Below are 19,438 nucleotides of genomic sequence, written 5' to 3'. Positions count from 1 at the left end.
AGTGCCATTGTAACTTTGAACGGTCACTAAATGGATGGCTGTAAATAGAGGACAGCTTGTAATAGTTAACGTTTTGTATCTAAAATGTAATTACAGGTGGTCCTCAACTTACGACGGTTCGTTGAGTGAGCGTTCAATGTTACGAAAAGGGACTTATGACCGTGTCTCACACTTACGACCGTTGCCGCATCCCCGCGGTCAAAATTCGGATGCTTGGCGACTGATTCGCATTTATGATGGTCGCAGGGTCAGGTGATCCCCTTTTGCGACCTACTGACAAGCAAAGTCAGTAGGGGAAGCTGGATTCCCTTAACAGCCGGGTGACTAACTTAACAGCTGCAGCGATTCACTTAAGAACCGTGCCGAGAAAAGGTCGTAAAATGGGGCAAAGCTCACTTCACCGCTGTCTTGTTCAGCGACGGAAATGTGGGGCCCAACTGTGGTCGTAAGTCGAGGATTAGCTTTATGCCAAGGTGGGCGTCTTCACACGGCAGTCTTGCTTGTCTCAACCCAGTTTCTGAGTGCGAAGGACCGAATCTTGGCCTGGCCAAGCCAAGAGACTGCAGTCCTTGGCACATTGGGGCTTGGGATGAGCAGCGCTTCGCCAACCTGTCACCTCCCCCCATGTGCGGGGAAGGTGAGAGCCCACTCCTCAGGATTCCGCCCCTGGGGACTGAGGTTAAGGAGAAACTTCCTGACAGTGAGGACAATGAACCCGTGGAACAACCTGCCTCCAGAAGTTGTGGGCGCTCCATCACTGGAGGTTTTTAAGCAGAGACTGGACGGCCATCTGTGTGGAATGGTATAGGGCCGTGGTGGCGAATCTATGGCACGCATGCCACAGGTGGCACGCAGAGCCCTCTCTGTGGGCACACACGCCATCACCCCAGTCCTAGGCCTTCAGCTGGGTTTTATAAAACCTTTTCACTTTAGGCCTCCATCGCCATGTGCAAAAAAAAAAAAAAAAAGATTCAATCAATCAATCAATTTCAACTTCTCAGGGGAAAAAAAAAAAGATCTTGCAAAGTTGGAATTGATTAACTTTTTAGTCCCATCTAGTCTGTCGTTACCATCCCAGCCATGCCCACCCAATGGGCCACACCCACCCAATGGACCACGCCCACCTGGCACCTGACAATACATAAGTGGGTTTTGGGTTGCAATTTTGGCACTCGGTCTCTAAAAGGTTCGCCATCACCGGTATAGGGTCTCCTGCCTGAGCAGGGGGTCGGACTAGATGACCTCCAAGATCCCTTCCAGTTCTGATTGATTGAGATTGACAGCCCCCTGTCTGGAATGGTATAGGGCCTCCTGCTTGAGCAAGGGGCTGAAGACCTCCAAAGTCCCTTCCAGCTCTATTCTGATTGATTGAGATTGACAGCTTATTATTAATAATATTATTATTAATAATAATAATAATAAAGTTGGAAGGGACCTTGGAGATCATCAACTTGTTTGAAATGGTAGAGAGTCTCCTGCTTGAGTAGGGGGCTGGACTAGATGACCTCCAAGGTCCCTTCCAACATTATTATTATTATTATTATCATCATCATTATTATTATTATGGATCATCGCCCAGTCAGCCAGATGTTCAGACTGGATTTGGCATTTTGTCTACCTCTCGAGTCCTTACCCAGGACCTGGGGTAGGCAGATGTGGATGTTTGATGGTATTACAGATATCGTCGCAGGATGGAAGCAGTTCCTAGTAAGGCCGCCTTTTGCAATTGACTAACAGCGAATTTGTCAATGCCAATGGTGTTCAAGTGGTGCTCCAGTTGTTTTGGGATTGCACCCAAGGAGCCTATGACTATTGGTACTACCCTTGCTTGCTTTTGCCACAGTCTTTCTATTTCTATTTGTAGGTCTTTGTATTTTGTTATCTTCTCCCGCTCTTTCTCTCCTATTCTGCTGTCTCCAGGCACTGCCACGTCCACTATCCAGACTTTTTTGTCTTTCTTATTGACAAATATTATTATTATTATTATTATTATTATTATTATGGATCATCGCACAGTCAGCCAGATGTTCAGACTGGATTTGGCATTTTGTCTACCTATCGAGTCCTTACCCAGGAGCTGGGATGGTGATGATGATGATGATGATGATGATTAGTCTGATTGATTGAGACTGACAGCCATCTATCTGGAATGGTAGAGGGTCTCCCGCTTGAGCAGGGGGCTGGACTAGAAGACCTCCAAGGTCCCTCCCAGCTCTATTCCGATCCTGATTCAGCCCCACCCACCCATCCCCAAAGCCTCGCTGCTTTTCCTTTGCAAGCAACAGGTCCGGCGCCTCGATCCCAACGAAAGCGCTCGAGGGGGCCCGAGTCGCCGCCTCCCCCGGGTGCCTCTCTCAGGCTACGCCCGCAGCCCCGGTTTGCCACTTTTTTTTTGCACGGCTCCATCCGGTTTCCTGAGCAGATCCGGGGGCCTCCCGCCTTCCTCCGGGATGCTGGCCGGCCTCTTCGCCTGCCCGCCTGCCTTGCCTCTCCTCCCTTCTGCTCCCCCCCCCCAAGCCCGCCCGGTGCCAGCCCGTACCTGCTGCTTAGAACGAGCCGGTCCTTGAGGCTCCATGCCGGCGCGAGCCAAGACAGGCTGCGGGTGAAGGCGGCGAAGAGCGCCGGGAAGAAGAGCAAGCCCAGGGCCAGAGTCTGCCACATCCCAGCCCCGCAGTGCCCGGCCGGCTGCCCTCGCCCAGGAGCTCCCGGAGAGTCGGTCGGCGCTCCCGGCGGGGCAGAGGCAGAGACTCTGGAGCCGCTCCCCCAGCCAAGCGCCCGCCCCCGCCGTGTTTGTCAACAGCAGGCCGGGCGGCGGCGGAGGAGAGAAGGAGGGGAAGGCGGAGGGGCGGAGCCGCGACCGCGTGGTGAGACCGTCGGGCGAGAGAGACCGAGTTGGAAGGGACGGGCGCGGGGAGATGGGAGGGCTGGCAGGCTTTAAGAAGAAGAAGAAGAAGAAGAAGAAGAAGAAGAAGAAGAAGAAGAAGAGGAGGAGGAGGAGGAGGAGGAGGAGGAGGAGGAGGAGGAGGAGGAGAAGAAGAAGAGAAGGAGAAGTAGGAGGAGGAGAAGAAGAAGGAGGAGGAGAAGGAGAAGAGGAGAAGAAGAAGAAGAGCAGGAGGAGGAGGAGGAGGAAGAGAAGAAGAAGAAGAAGAAGAAGAAGAAGAAGAAGAAGAAGAAGAAGAAGAAGAAGAAGAAGAAGAGGAGGAAGAGAAGAAGAAGAAGAAGAGAGAAGGAGAAGTAGGAGGAGGAGAAGGAGAAGAAGAAGAAGAGCAGGAGGAGGAGGAGGAAGAAGAGAAGAAGAAGAAGGAGGAGGAGGAGGAGGAGGAGGAGGAGGGGAAGAGGAGAAGAAGAAGAAGAGGAAGAAGAAGGGGAGAGAAGAAGGAGGAGGAAGAGAAGAAGAAGAACAAGAACCCCCCAACTCTCTCCCATCCCGCCCCCTCCCCGCCCTTCCACTCAGCCCTCCCTCCCCCCCACGCAGGATCCGCCGGTCCTGGAGTGGGGGGGGCGTGGCCCGTTTAGAACGCGGGCAGCGGGCGGGCAGTGAAAGTTCTATCCAGTTGGAACGTTGAGATCTTGAGCGGTCCAGGCAACTGAACGCTGAAACCCTGAGCGTTCCATTCGATCGAACGCTGAGACCCTGAGTGTTCCATTGGGGCGAACGCTGGCGTTCCGAACGTTCCGTGCAACCGAAAGCGGAGAACGCATGAGTGTTTCATGCGGTCGAACGCTGGAGCTCCGAACGTTCCACACAAGCGAACGTTCGAGACCCCAACTCTCTCCTACCTCGCCCCCTGCCCCTCCACTGAGCCTCCCTCCCGCCTCCACGCAGGATGCGTTGCAAGCAAGGAATGGGGTGGCCCGACTAGAACGCGGGCAGCGGGCAAGCAGTGAAAGGTCTATATCTGGTTGGAACGCTGGAGCCCCGAGCATTCCACCCAAGCGAACGTTCGAGACCCTGAGCGTTCCGTGCGGTCGAATGCTGAGACCGCACGGAAGTGTTCCATTGGGGCGAACGCTGGAGTTCCGAACGCTCCAAATTTGAAATTAGAATTAGAATAACAAGCGTTGGAAGGGACCTTGTAGGTCATCTAGTCCAACCCCCTGCCCAAGCAGGAGTCCTACGCCATTTCTGACAGGTGGCAGTCCGTCCGGTCGAATGCTGGAACCCTGAACGTTCCATACAACCAGACACGGAGAAGAACGCTGAGACCCCCAGGGCTTTTTGGCCTGGAAGTCCCCCCACGCAAAGTGCCCTTTGATGCGGAAAGAGCAGTGAACTTAATAATAATCGTAACAATAACAACAACAACAACAATAATAATAATATAAAGTTGGAAGGGACCTTGAAGGTCATCTAGTCCAACCCCCTGCTCAGACAGGAAACCCTATACCATTTCAGACAAATGGCTGTCCAGTCTCTTCTTAAAAATCTCCAGTGATGGAGCATTCACCGCTTCTAGAGGCAGGTTGTTCCACTGGTTAATTGTTCTAACTGTCAGGTGATTCTGTCTACCCCACATTTTTCTATCTTATCAAGTAGTAGGTTGCGATCTACTTTATCAAATGCCTTACTGAAGTCCAAGTAAATTATGTCCACAGTATTCCTCTGATCCACTAATTTTGTCACTTGGTCACTATACTTGTCCTGTCTTCTGGAGTGTTGGCTATTCCTGCCAGCTTGGTGTCGTCTGCAAATTTGATGAGTTCCCCATCTATCCCCTCATCCAGATCGTTGATGAAGCTGCTGAAGAGCACTGGGCCCAGAACAGAGCCCTGGGGCACCCCACTACACACTTCCCTCCATGTAGAGATACATAGAAACAAACCACCATTCACAGAACAAGCTAAGAAAGAAAAAAAAAAAGACCCAGAACACATCCTTTCCTGTAGCCAACAGCCGGATAAGCAGGGATTAACACCAGACAAACAGTCAAGCAAAAAGCAATACGCTAATCCAGAACTAACAAGGAGAAAACCGCATGCTGGCAGGGCAAGCTACTGTATAAAAAAAGAGAACAAACCCCACACTCTCTCACACGGATGATGTTATCTAGTTGGGTGATGCAACATCTGCAGGCAAACAAGTTCAGAGAGCACTGGAAAGAGAAACCCAGATAAAGTAACCATTAATTTAGTGACCATTCAAAGTTACAACAGGTGCTGGGGAAAAAAATGACTCCTGACCCATTTTCACACTTACGACCATTGCATGCAACAAAGATGATTAGGGGACTGGAGGCTAAAACATATAAGGAACGGTTGCTAGAATTGGGTATGTCTAGTTTAACGAAGAGAAGGACAAGGGGGGACATGATAGCAGTGTTCCAATATCTCAGGGGCTGCCATAAAGAAGAGGGAGTCAAGCTATTTTCCAAAGCACCTGAAGGCAGGACAAGAAGCAACGGGTGGAAACAAATCCAGGAGAGAAGCATCCTAGAACTAAAGAGAAACTTCCTGACAGTGAGAACAATTAACCAGTGGAACAACCTGCCTCCAGAAGTTGTGAGTGCTCCAACACTGGAAGTTTTTAAGAAGAGACTGGACAGCCATTTGTCTGAAATGGGATAGGGTTTCCTGCCTGAGCAGGGGGTTGGACTAGATGACCTCCAAGGTCCCTTCCAACTTTATTATTATTATCATGTTGAGGACTGCTTGTATTGAACTGCCTTTAATTACAGGCTGTCTAAAATTACAGTTGTAACAACAGGAATAGAAGGGAAGGTAGAAGTAAAGACCAACGTTGGCTAATGTAATAGGCAAACTAAATGTTCTATTTGCTTATGATGGAGCATTTAGTATGCTTAACCTAGATACCTGTGGGTTCACTGCCTAGATTAAATTACAACTAAACCAACTGGTTGGATTGCACAGCATGGTAAAACATGCCCACATATTAGCGTGTCCTTGCTAGGACTTTACCTGATCTGATTATGACTCTGGGATCAACTGGTGGTCTTCCATCCACCAAATATTAATTATCTTCAGCTTTTCAGTAGCAGCCAAAAGTATATATATATGTATGTATGTATGTATGTATATGTATATATATATATATATATACACACACACACACACACACACACACACATATATATATATACACGGGGGGGGGGTTGATGAAAGAAGAGTTGCCCTATCATGAATCAAGCTCCCCCCATTTTGCACAGATATTCTTGGCTTCTGACCACAGTAATAATAGCAACAACAATAACGATAATAATAATAATAATAAAGTTGGAAGGTACCTTCGAGGTCATCTAGTCCAACCCCCTGCTCAGGCAGGAAACCCTGTACTATTTCAGACAAATAGCTGTCCAGTCTCTTCTTAAAAACTTCCAGTGTTGGAGCATTCACTGCTTCTGGAGGCAGGCTGTTCCACTGGATAATTGTTCTAACTGTCAGGAAGTAGGGATCAGAACATTCGTCCTTCAGTGATACAGAATAACAGAATATAATTAGTCCTTGGCTTACGACCACGACTGAGTCCGAAATTTCTGCTGTTATGTGAGACATTTGTTATGTAAGTTTTGCCCCATTTTACGACCTTTCTTGCCACAGTTGTTAAGCGAATCACTGCAGTTGACAAGTTAGTAATGTCGCTGTGTGTGGGGGGGAATAGGAGGAGGAAGATGTGCTGGATATGTTTGCCGCCTGGAGTTATTTGTAAAAATAATAAATTGGGGTACAAATGAATAAATCAAATAAAAATAAATAATTAAAATTTTGCCATCCTGAGTTATTCATAAAGTAATAAAAGTGGGGTAAAAATGAAGAAAGAAATAGAAGAAAGAAAGAAAGAAAGAAAGAAAGAGAGAGAGAGAGAGAGAGAGAGAGAGAAAGAAAGAAAGAAAGAAAGAAAGAAAGAAAGAAAGAAAGAAAGAAAGGAAAAGAAGGAAGGAAGGGGAGAGAAAGGAAGGGAAACGAAAGAAGGAAGGGAAAGGAAGGAAAGGAGGGAGGAAGGAAGGAAAGAAAAAGAAAAGGAAGGAAGGAAAGAAAGAAGGAAGGAAGGAAAGAAGGGAAAGGAAGGAAAAATAGGGAGGAAAGAAAAAGGGAAAGAAAGAAAAAGAAAGAAAGAAAGGGAGGGAGGGAAAGGAAGGAAGGAAAGGAAAGAAAAGGAAGGAAAGAAAGAAAAGAGGGAAAGGAAGGAAAAATAGGGAGAAGAAAGAAAAGAAAGAGGGAAAGAAAGTAAAGAAAGAAAGAAAGAAACAGAAAGAAAGGAAGGAAGGAAGAAAATAAAGAAAGACGGGAGGGAGGGAAAGGAAGGAAGGAAGGGAAGGAGGGAGGGAAAGAAAGAAAGAGAAAGAAAGAAAGAAAGAAAGAAAGAAAGAAAGAAAGAAAGAAAGAAAGAAAGAAAGAAAGACGTGAAGATCTATCTCGTCTTCCTTGCATTGGGCCAGGGTAGGAACTGAGCCTCAAGTATGTGTGTACAGTACATTATTTTGTGGCCATTTAAACTGCTTTTCTATGCTGCCCAGACTCATAAATTATGAATCGGGTGGTGTTATCCGGCCTTTAAATAAATAAACCATAAAAAAAATACGGCTTGCTGAATACACCCAGTAGGGCGCCCAATGCATTATACCACAAAGCCTGGCTCGTCATTAAACAGCAGTTGAGTGTGTGCACAACACACAAAACTCAAGTCGATTAACCGGGAATTGGCTTGATCAATTGTGATTAATCGGTTGGTTTCCACTGATTAAAACATTAAAAGAGGTAAACTAACAAAGTACAGGCAGTCCTCGACTTACGGCCGAAACTGCCCAAATTTTCTGTCGTTAAGCGAGACATTTGTTCAGTGAGTTTGGGCCCTTTTCGGGACATTTCTTGCCGCGGTTGATAAGTTAGTAACCCGCTTGTGAAGTGGGTTTGTCACGAGGTCGCAAAAGGGGATCAGACGACCTTGGGACACACTTGGGACACAGCAACCGTCATAAGTATGAATCAGTTGCTAAGCATCTGAGTTTGGATCACTCGCTCAACCTTGCAAGGTGGGTTGGGCTGAGAGACAGGGACTGGCTCAGTCACCCAATTCTGGTGTTTTTTTGTGGGTTCAGCTGTGGTTGTACGTCGAGAACTATCTGTAATAAGGAAATTCAGGCTGTGGATTTCAGGGTGGTCTCCTATCCAATTAGTAACCAGCTCCAACTTTCAAGATTAGCCAGTGTCAGCTAGATGTCCCTGCTATCTCTGTAACCATGTTCAAACAACCCTTTAAAAACTCATCAAATAAATTGGGCCCAGTCACTCTCTTATGCTCGCCTTCCTCACAGGATTGTGGTTGTGAGGACAAATCAAAGAGAGAATGGTATGCATGTTGAATCAAATGCCAGAAGGAAAAAGGAAGAGTCGAGTCATTCTTTGGATTACTTGTTGGATAATCTGCATTAAAATGACACCTTTGGCTACCATCTGAAACCACCATGATAAAAACATTTTAATTTTTAGGTGTGTAGATGGAGATTATAAATCACAGCATAAATGTAGACAAAAGTAGGTTCCTCCTACACGTCAAACCACATCAGAGTCTTTTCCATTGTTGCTTTAAAAAGAGGTGAGTAAATCTGCAATTGCTAAAAAAGCCAACACAGTGCTGGGCTGCATTAACAGAGGGAGAGAATCAAGATCACGTGAAGTGTTAATGCCACTTTACAAGGCCTTGGTAAGGCCACACTTGGAATACGGCATCCAGTTTTGGTCACCACGATGTAAAAAAGAGATTGGGACTCTAGAAAGAGTACAGAGAAGAGCAACAAAGATGATTAGGGGACTGGAGACTAACACATATAACGAACGGTTGCTGGAATTGGGTATGTGTAGTTTAATGAAGAGAAGGACGAGGGGGGACAGGATAGCAGCCTTCCAATCTCTTAGGGGCTGCCCCAAAGAAGAGGGAGTCAAGCTATTCTCCAAAGCGCCTGAAGGCAGGACAAGAAGCAACCGATGGAAACTGATCAAGGAGAGAAGCAACCTAGAACTAAGGAGAAACTTCCTGACAGAACAATTAACCAGCGGAACAACCTACCTCCAGAAGCGGTGAATGCTCCAACACTGGAAGTTTTTAAGAAGAGACTGGACAGCCATTTGTCTGAAATGATATAGGATTCCTGGCTGAGCAGGGGGTTGGACTCGATGACCTCCAAGGTCCCTTCCAACTTTATTATTAGTATTATTAGACCAGGGATCCCCAAACTGTGGGCCGCGGCCTGGTGACCAGCGGGCCAAGGCCCACTACAGGCTGGCCAGTGGGCGCGTACACCTTCACTTGCGCTAGTGCCATGGCTGCTGGGCGCAAAAACAGGATGCTGCGCCACAGGGCGCAAAAATGGGAAGCCGCTACGCCGTGGGGTGCAAAAATGGACATCGCAGCACCAAGGGGCGCAAAAACAGGCCACTACTGCGCTGCAAGGTGCAAAAATGGATGACAATGCACCACAGGGCGCAGAAATAGGCCACTGCCATGCCATGTGGTGCAAAAATGGGGTGCCGCCGTGCCACGGGACACAAAAACGGGCCACCGTCATGCTGCAAGACGCAAAAACTGTCTTCGCCACGCTGCGGGGTGTAGAAAATAGGCGCTGCGCCATACAACAATGGGGCAGGGCTAGTGAATATCACGTGGGTAATAGCCCCGCCCTGCATGTTTGTGGCCCCGGGCGCACGGGCACGCATGCGTGTAAAATGCTTCCCCCTTCCTTTTTCTCCGGTCCGCCAACCGACCAAGGTTGGTGACCTTTGCATTAGACCAGGGGTAGGCAACCTTGGCTCTTTTATGACTCGTGGATTTCAACTCCCAGAATTCCTGAGTCAGCGTAGGAATTCTGGGAGTTGAAGTCCACGAGTCATAAAAGAGCCCTGCATTAGACCATCCTCTTGACTCAGGCTTTCCAAAGTTGGCCACTTTAAAATGAGTGGACTTCAATTCCCAGAATTCTCCAGCCAAGATGCTGATGAAAATGATGAAACTTGCCTAAAGCGGCCATGTATGATAAATCACTGGCTTAATCCAAGCACTCTGGCTGAGGAATTCTGGGAATTGAAGTCCACTCCTCTTAAAAGAAAGATACATAGATTAGCTATAGAGACCCAGTGGATCCCTTGGGCTGCTAGCCCTGTTTTCCAGCTGTGCTAATTGTGATAATCGGCCCTCACCCAACCTTTTTGGGACTAAAGTAAATTATTATCTGTTTGTTTCAGTCTCTCTGGACTAAGAAGGCAAAACACAGCGGAATTTATTTCCCAGGACGTAGATTTATTGCAGCAAAGCAATTGAGTCATTATCAAAGCCTGCTGGGGGAATTGCTGCTGAGTATTAAGCGCTCTTGATAACCATTTGTGTGCAAATTCCTCGCCTTGCTTTCTCCTACTACCTGTTGTACGCCCAGACCTGGATGCGAATCTCCTGGGGTCTGGAGGGACTCTGTGCTTCTGTTCCTTGTTTTTTTAGCAGCCTGATTGGATATCGGATTTATTTTGGACTGGAGGAGAACAAAATCCCATAAGCAAGAATTATATTTTTAATAGGCAAGTAGCCAGAAGCAAGGGAAGTACAGGTAGTCCTCGACGTACGACTTAGACAATGGAATCCAAAATTCCTGCCGCTAAACGAGACAGGGATTGAGTGAGTTTTGCCGCATTTTACGACTGCTGCAGTTGTTAGGCTAGTAACAGGGTTGCTAAGCAAATCTGGCTTCCTCATTGACTTTGCTTGTCAGGAGGTCGCAAGGGGAATCACGTGACCCCCCAGGACGCTGCAACTGTCATAAGTACATGTCAGTTGCCAAGCCTTCAAATTTTGATCATGTGCTATGGCAGTGGTTCTCAACCTGTGGGTCGGGACCCCATTTGGGGTCGAACGACCATTTCACGGGGGTCGCCAAACAACGCAATCCGCCATTTTTTCCCCCCTTTTCCTTAGCTGTGCTACTCCCTTTTATTCTATTGGCTTTTGAAAGCCAATAGAATAGACTCTCTTGAATAGAGTCTAATTCTATTGGCTTTCAAAAGCCAATAGGAATTGTCCAGGCTGTCTCTGCCATGCTGAGCCTGCCAAAAGTCCCATTCTGCAAACGGTGCTGCACCAGTTGAGTAGTCCTCGACTTACGACCGGTTGAGTAGTCCTCGACTTACGACCGGGTGGGGGGTCGCGGCATTAAAAAGGTTGAGAACCACTGCTCTTTAGGGCTGCTTGCCCTGTGACGTCGGTGACTAGTGATCACAGTTGCTGGGTGGATCTTTTTGACATCCCCAACATACATGTTGTAAGCTGCCCAGAGTTGTGGGTTATCAGATGGTCAGCGAATAAATTTCATAAACAAATAAACAGATTTCACAAATCAGTAAATCTATTTCATAAATCAATAAATAGATAATAACGAATAAAAACAGGAAGTTTTTCAGAAGAGATTAGACAACCATTTGTCTGAAGGAAACTGTAAGGTTTCCTGTCTGAGCAGGGGGTTGGGCTAGAAGACCTCCAGGGTCCCTTCCGACACTGTTATTCTATTCTATTCTGTTCTGTTCTGTTCTGTTCTATTCTATATTCTGTTCTGTTCATTCTCCATTCTATTCATTTTCTATTCTATTCTGTTCTATTCTTCATCCTTCCTATTCTGTTCTGTTCTTTTCTGTTCTGTTCTGTTCTATTCTATTCTATATTTTGTTCTGTTCATTCTCCATTCTATTCTATTCTATTCTATTCTATTCTATTCTATTCTATTCTATTCTATTCTATTCTATACTATTCTATTCTATTCTTCATTCTTCCTATTCTATTCTATTCTGTTCTGTTCTTTTCTATTCTGTTCTATTCTATTCTATTCTATTCTATTCTATTCTATTCTATATTCTGTTCTGTTCATTCCCCATTCTATTCTATTCTATTCTATATTCTGTTCTGTTCATTCTCCATTCTATTCATTTTCTATTCTATTCTTCATCCTTCTTATTCTATTCTATTCTGTTCTATTCTATTCTTCATCCTTCTTATTCTCTTCTCTTCTCTTCTCTTCTCTTCTCTTCTCTTCTATTCTATTCTATTCTATTCTATTCTATTCTATTCTATTCTATGGGTGTGGAGCCATCTTGGACCTGCTGAAAGGACCATGTTGTAGACTGGAGATGGATGATGTTGTGTCCCTCCCCCTCTGTTGAGGGAGGGCTTTTCAGTTTTGACACATATGGCCTCTTGGACCCCTCTTTCAAGCCAGCGGTCCTCCCTGTCCAAAATGTGGATTTTGCTGTCTTCGAAAGAACGGCCTTCATCTCTTAAATGCAGATAGGCTGATGGTTAATTCTCCTGTATCACAGATAAACCTCCAAGCAACCTCAACGACTCTCTAAAACAGACATGTCAAACTCGTGATGTCACATGACATTGCACAACGCATCGTGACTTTTTTCTCATTGCCAGCAATGGGGTGGGGCGCAGTTTCAGTGTGACGCATCCAGCCCACGGGCCGGCAGTTTGACATGCCTGTTCTAAAAGGATGCAAATGACCAGTTGTCTGCAAGGAGTATAAATCCTTCCATTCCCCACCATCCAGTCAGAGTGTGCTGCAGCTGCCAAAAAGGGGACTGGAGGCTAAAGCATATAAGGAAAGGCTGCTGGAATTGGGGATGTCCAGTTTAATGAAGAAAAGGACAAGGGGGGAACATAATAATAATAATAATAATAATAGTAAAGTTGGAAGGGACCTTGGAGGTCATCTAGTCCAACCCCCTGCTCGGACAGGAAACCCTACACCATTTCGGACAAATGGCTGTCCAGTCTCTTCTTAAAAACTTCCAGTGTTGGAGCATTTACTGCTTCTGGAGGCAAGCTGTTCCAATGATTAATTGTTCTCACTGTCAGGAAGTTTCTCCTTAGTTCTAGGTTGCTTCTCTCCTTGATTAGTTTCCACCCGTTGCTTCTTGTCCTGCCTTCAGGTGCTTTGGAAAATAGCTTAATTCCCTCTTCTTTATGGCAGCACCTGAGATATTGGAATACTGCTATCATGTCCCCCCTTGTCCTTCTCTTCGTTAATGATAGCAATGTTCCAGTATCTCAGGGGCTGCCCCAAAGGAGAGGGAGTCAAGCTATTCTCCAAAGCACCTGAAGGCAGGACAAGAAGCAACAGATGGAAACTCATCAAGGAGAGATGTAACCCAGAATTAAGGAGGAATTTCCTGACAGTGAGAACAATTAACCAGTGGAACTCCTTGCCTCCAGAAGCTGTGAATGCTCCAACACTGGAAGTTTTTAAGAAAAGACTAGACAGCCATTTGTCCAAAATGGTAGAGGATCTTCTGCTTGAGCAGGGGATTGGACTAGATGACCTCCAAGGTCCCTTCCAACTCTGATATTCTGTTCAGATGGCTAACAAACTGTCTTCCTATACTTAAGGGGCTCACAGAGAAGAGGGAGTCAAGCTGTTCTCCAAAGCCCCTGAAGGCAGGACAATAAGCAACGGATGGAAACTCATCAAGGAGAGAAGCAACCTAGAACTAAGGAGAAACTTCCTGACAATGTTGAGTCCTCAAGTAAACAGCGAATGAAATGAACACATCCTGCAATTCCAACAGCCTTTTATTTCAGTAATTCTTTCTCTGTTACAGCTCTGAGGCTCGCAGGCCTCTCAGTCTCCTTTTGTGAGGAATCCCCTGGCAAATGTAACAGTCTGGTGTGCTTTCACGCCTCGCGCATGCACGCAAGACTGGCACCACTCAGTCTGGTCCCGGGCATCTTGCAACAGCCCGGGACCATTGCAACGTCCCAAGCCTGCCTTTGCAGGCTCAGGACACAATAGTTAGAACAATTAACCAGTGGAACCACCTGCCTCCAGAAGCGGTGAATGCTCCAACACTGGAACTTTTTAAGAAGAGACTGGACAGCCCTTTGTCTGAAATGGTCTAGGGTTTCCTGCCTGAGCAGGGGGTTGGACTAGCTGACCTCCAAGGTCCCTTCCAACTTTATTATTATTATCTTCAAAGAAGAACAAAGAAAGTCCAGTTGCCTCTTGAAAAAGCACCTTTGGGATGTGGCAACTTTAAGACTTGCGGACTTGCACTCCGTGGCTGGCTGAGGAATTCTGGGAGTTGAAGTCCACAAGTCTTAAAGTCGCCAAGGTTTAATGCTTTCATGAATTGCCTGCTTAAAGCAGCCACACCTATTACACTGGCTTGTGCTGAGATTGCAGAAGGATGGGCCACATTAATGCAGAGCCAAAGGAATTTGTCTTACGCCTGGATTTAAAACCGGGCCAAAATAGCGCCATATTTGCACTCCGGCTGTTTAGTAGGAAGGAAATTAGCACAATGCTTGAGCCAGATCACGACACACCACCCAGAAGTGTGCAAATCTCCAAAGCAGACTTTCCAAGGGATTTCCCCGCCTCTTAGAAGGATGCAGCTAATTATCTAAAGCCGGCAACTAGAATTAAACTTCTATTATTATTTTTTTAAAGTACATTTTTCTACAGCAAATTACTTTAGCTTTTTTTTTTCAACGCAGAGTGCAGAATGTCTCACCCAAAAGAAATATTGTAATGGTAGTAAAGTTGGAAGGGACCTTGGAGGTCATCTAGTCCAACCCCCTGCTCAGGCAAGAAACCCTACACCATTTCGGACAAATGGCTGTCCAGTCTCTTCTTAAAAACTTCCAGTGTTGGAGCATTTACTGCTTCTGGAGGCAGGCTGTTCCACTGATTAATTGTTCTCACTGTCAGGAAGTTTCTCCTTAGTTCTAGGTCAGTGGTTCTCAACCTTGGGTCGGGACCCCATTTGGGGTCGAACGACCATTTCACGGGGGTCGCCAAACAACGCAGTCCGCCATTTTTTTCCCCTTTTCCTTAGCTGTGCTACTCCCTTTTATTCTATTGGCTTTTGAAAGCCAATAGAATAGACTCTCTTGAATAGAGTCTAATTCTATTGGCTTTCAAAAGCCAATAGGAATTGTCCAGGCTGTCTCTGCCCTGCTGAGCCCGCCAAAAGCCCCATTCTGCAAACGGTGCTGCACCAGTTGAGTAGTCCTCGACTTACGACCGGTTGAGTAGTCCTCGACTTATGACCGGTTGGGGGGTCGTGGCATTAAAAAGGTTGAGAACCACTGTTCTAGGTTGCTTCTCTCCTTGATCAGTTTCCACCCGTTGCTTCTTGTCCTGCCTTCAAGTGCTTTGGAGAACAGCTTGACTCCCTCTTCTTTGGGGCAGCCTCTGAGATATTGGAACACTGCTATCGTGTCCCCCCTCATCCTTCTCTTCATTAAACTAGACATACCCAATTCCAGCAACCGTTCCTTGTATGTTTTAGCCTCCAGTCCCCTGATCATCTTTGTTGCTCTTCTCTGTACTCTTTCTAGAGTCTCAGCATCTTTTTTACATCGAGGTGACCAAAACTGGATGCAGTATTCCAAGTGTGGCCTTACCAAGGCATTGACAGGGAGGAGCCAAGAGCTTGAGGTCTGTCTTGTTTGTGTTCGTTTACATGAGATTTTTATCCCAATTTTATTATTTGATAAGTAACTCAAGGTGGAGAATATGCCTAATGCTCCTTCCTGTTCCTTTTGCTCCAGCACAACAACCTTGTGAGGTGGGCTGGACTAAGAGAGGGACTGACCCAAATTCACCCAACCAGTTTTCTTGCCTCAGGCGGGACTAGAACTCACCGTCTCCTGGTGATTGGTTCATAGTCACTCAGCCAGCTTTCATGCCTAAAATGGGACTAGAACTCCCAGTCTCCTTGTGATTGGCCCAAAGTCAGTCAACTGCCTTTCATCCTTAAGGCAGGACTAGAATTCCCAATCCACTGGTGAATGGCCCAAAGTCACCCAGCTGGTTTTCTTGCCTAAAGCGGGACTAGAATTTTCTGTCTCCTGGCAATTGGCCCAAAGTCACTCAGCCAGTTTTCATGCCTAAGGCGGAACTAGAACTCACCGTCTCCTGGTGATTGGTTTAAAGTCACTCGGCCAGCTTTCATGCCTAAGCCGGGACTAGAACTCTCCGTTTCCTGGTGATTGGTTCATAGTCACTCGGCCAGCTTTCATGCTTAAGGCGGAACTAGAACTCCCAGTCTCCTTGTGATTGGCCCAAAGTCAGTCAACTGCCTTTCATGCTTAAGGCAGGACTAGAATTCCCAATCTACCAGCTGGTTTTCTTGCCTAAAGAGGGACTAGAATTCCCTGTCTCCTGGCCCAAAGTCACGTTCATGCCTAAGGCGAGACTAGAACTCACCATCTCCTGGTGATTGGCCCAAAGTCATTCAGCCAGCTTTCGTGCCTAAAGTGGCACTAGAATTCACCATCTCCTAGTGATTGGCCCAAAGTCATTCAGCCAGCTTTTGTGCCTAAAGTGGCACTAGAACTCACCATCTCCTGGTGATCGGCCCAAAGTCAGTCAAGTGGCTTTCATGCTTAAGGCACGACTAGAAGTCAAAGTTCTCTTCCTCCTTTTCCTCTCCCTCTTTCCCCCTCTTCCTCCTCTTTCTTTTCCTCTTCCTCTTCCTCTTCCCCTTCCCCTCCTCCTTCACCTTCATATATACCAGTGGTTCTCAACCTTTTTAATGCCGCGACCCCCAACCAGTCGTAGGTCGAGGACTACTCAACCGGTTGTAAGTCGAGGACTACTCAACTGGTGCAGCACCGTTTGCAGAATGGGACTTTTGGTGGGCTCAGCAGGGCAGAGACAGCCTGGACAATTCCTATTGGCTTTTGAAAGCCAATAGAATTAGACTCTATTCAATTAGACTCTCTTGAATAGAGTCTAATTCTATTGGCTTTCAAAAGCCAATATTTATTTTTTATTTATTTATTTTATTTATGAGACTTATATACCACTTTAAGTGCAAGCACTGTCTAAGCGGTGTACACCAGTAAGCAATGTATATATATATATTTACATTGCCCCCAACAATCTGGGTCCTCATTTTACCTACCTCGTAAGGATGGAAGGCTGAGTCAACCTTGAGCCGGTGAGATTTGAACCGCTGACCTGCTGAACACAGTCAGCTAAAGTGGCCTGCAGTACTGCACTCCAACTGCTGCGCCACCTTGGGTCAATAGAATAAAAGGGAGTAGCACAGTTAAGGAAAGGGGGGAAAAAATGGCGGACTGCCTTGTTTGGCAACCCCTGTGAAATGGTCGTTCGACCCCAAATGGGGCCCCGACCCACAGGTTGAGAACCACTGATGTATACTGTATGTGTGTGTGTGTGTGTGTGTGTGCGTGTGTCAACTCAAGACCGCACATGTTCCTGCCACCTGTTCATTTGAATTGAATTAAACTGATAAAGCAAGCAAATAAATAAATTTGTCTCGATGTGTATGCCCCAGGACTCGTAAGATTGGCCTCTATGACAAAAGATTCATGGCTATGACGTCTTGCAAGCTAATTTGTGCAACCGGATTTGCCGGTTAAGGCAATAACATACCCAATTTTCAAACAGAACAGATGGGAAGAGGCTTGGCTATCTCGGGCCTTTGTTTACATCCTACCCCTAGTCAGCCACACATCTTTTATACATGCCTTGGTTTGCACAGGTGGAGCGATGCCAAATAAATCACATTATATTTAGTGAAAGTCAGCAAGACATGAATTCCTGTACATTCATCTGGTAGGTTAAGTACAGAGGAGAGCAACTATCCTATCAAAAATAGTGCCATAAAAAAACAAAATAGAGACACAAGTTAAGATAGGCAAGAAGATGGTAAGTGAGCACCTGTCCAGCCTAGATGAGTTCAAATCGCCAGGACCAGATGGATTACACCCCAGAGTTTTCAAAGAACTGGCAGATGTGATATCGGAACCACTGAACTATATTTTTCAAAGATCCCGGAACACAGGGGAACTACCAGAGGACTGGAAAAGAGCTGATGTAGTTCCCATCCTCAAAAAAGGAAAAAAAATGGATCCAGGAAATTACAGACCTATCAGCCTGACCTCAATACCTGGGAAGATCCTGGAAAAGATAATCAAACAACGAATCAACGAACACCTAGAGGCAAACAAAGTCATTACTAAAAGCCAACATGGGTTTGTCAAAAATAGATCATGCCAGACAAATCTTATTGCATTCTTTGACCAAGTGACAAAATTAGTGGATCAGAGGAATGCTGTGGACATAATTTACTTGGACTTCAGTAAGGCATTTGATAAAGTAGATCACAACCTACTACTTGACAAGATAGAAAAATGTGGGGTAGACAGAACCACCACCAGATGGATCCGTAGCTGGCTGACCGGCCGTACTCAGCGAGTGGTCCTCAATGGAACTGCATCTATATGGAGGGAAGTGTGTAGTGGGGTGCCCCAGGGCTCTGTTCTGGGCCCAGTGCTCTTCAACATCTTCATCAACGATTTGGATGAAGGGATAGATGGGGAACTCATCAAATTTGCAGACGACACCAAGCTGGCAGGAATAGCCAACACTCCAGAAGACAGGCTTAAGATACAGAAGGATCTGGACAGACTTGAACACTGGGCACTACTAACAAAATGAAATTCAATGGTGAAAAAAGCAAGGTTCTACATTTAGGCAAGAAAAACCAAATGCACAAGTACAGCATAGGTGGCACCATGCTCAATAGTAGTAACTGTGAGAGGGACCTCGGAGTCCTAGTAGACAATCACCTAAATATGAGCCAGCAGTGTGCTGCAGCTGCCAAAAAGGCCAACACAGTGCTAGGCTGCATTAACAGAGGGATAGAATCAAGATCACGTGAAGTATTAATACCACTCTACAATGCCTTGGTAAGGCCACACTTGGAATACTGCATCCAGTTTTGGTCACCACGATGTAAAAAAGATGTCGAGACTCTAGAACAGTGGTTCTCAACCTGTGGGTCGGGACCCCATTTGGGTCGAACGACCATCTCACGGGGGTTGCCAAACAACGCAGTCCACCATTTTTTCCCCCTTTTCCTTAGCTGTGCTACTCCCTTTTATTCTATTGGCTTTTGAAAGCCAATAGAATAGACTCTCTTGAATAGAGTCTAATTCTATTGGCTTTCAAAAGCCAATAGGAATTGTCCAGGCTGTCTCTGCCCTGCTGAGCCCGCCAAAAGTCCCATTCTGCAACCGGTGCTGCACCAGTTGAGTAGTCCTCGACTTACGACCGGTTGAGTAGTCCTCGACTTACGACCGGTTGGGGGGTCACAGCATTAAAAAGGTTGAGAACCACTGCTCTAGAAAGAGTACAGAGAAGAGCAACAAACATGATTAGGGGACTGGAGGCTAAAACATATAAGGAATGGTTGCTAGAATTGGGTATGTCTAGTTTAACGAAGAGAAGGACAAGGGGGGACATGATAGCAGTATTCCAATATCTCAGGGGCTGCCATAAAGAAGAGGGAGTCAAGCTATTCTCCAAAGCGCCTGAAGGCAGGACAAGAAGCAACGGGTGGAAACTAATCAAGGAGAGAAGCAACCTAGAACTAAGGAGAAACTTCCTGACAGCGAGAACAATTAATC

The 19,438-nt window shown here is 46.3% G+C and overlaps 1 protein-coding gene across 1 annotated transcript in view; it reads right to left on the bottom strand.

Annotated features, from left to right (window-relative positions):
- The window catches only part of TLCD3A (TLC domain containing 3A), a 28,873-nt gene extending 26,007 nt beyond the window's left edge, over window positions 1-2,866 (bottom strand). Inside the window, exon 1 of the mRNA XM_039321246.1 lies at window positions 2,540-2,866. Coding sequence (XP_039177180.1) covers window positions 2,540-2,661 — 122 coding nt within the window. The 5' untranslated portion in view covers window positions 2,662-2,866. The remainder of the gene's footprint in view (window positions 1-2,539) is intronic.
- Between the last annotated feature and the right edge of the window lie 16,572 nt (window positions 2,867-19,438).

Source organism: Crotalus tigris, unplaced genomic scaffold (genome assembly GCF_016545835.1).
Source record: "Crotalus tigris isolate CLP2741 ecotype Arizona unplaced genomic scaffold, ASM1654583v1 scf7180000023723.778456, whole genome shotgun sequence".
NCBI lineage: Eukaryota > Metazoa > Chordata > Lepidosauria > Squamata > Viperidae > Crotalus > Crotalus tigris.
Note: the sequence above shows the minus strand (reverse complement) of the source record. Positions and strands in the feature narration are given on the sequence as shown.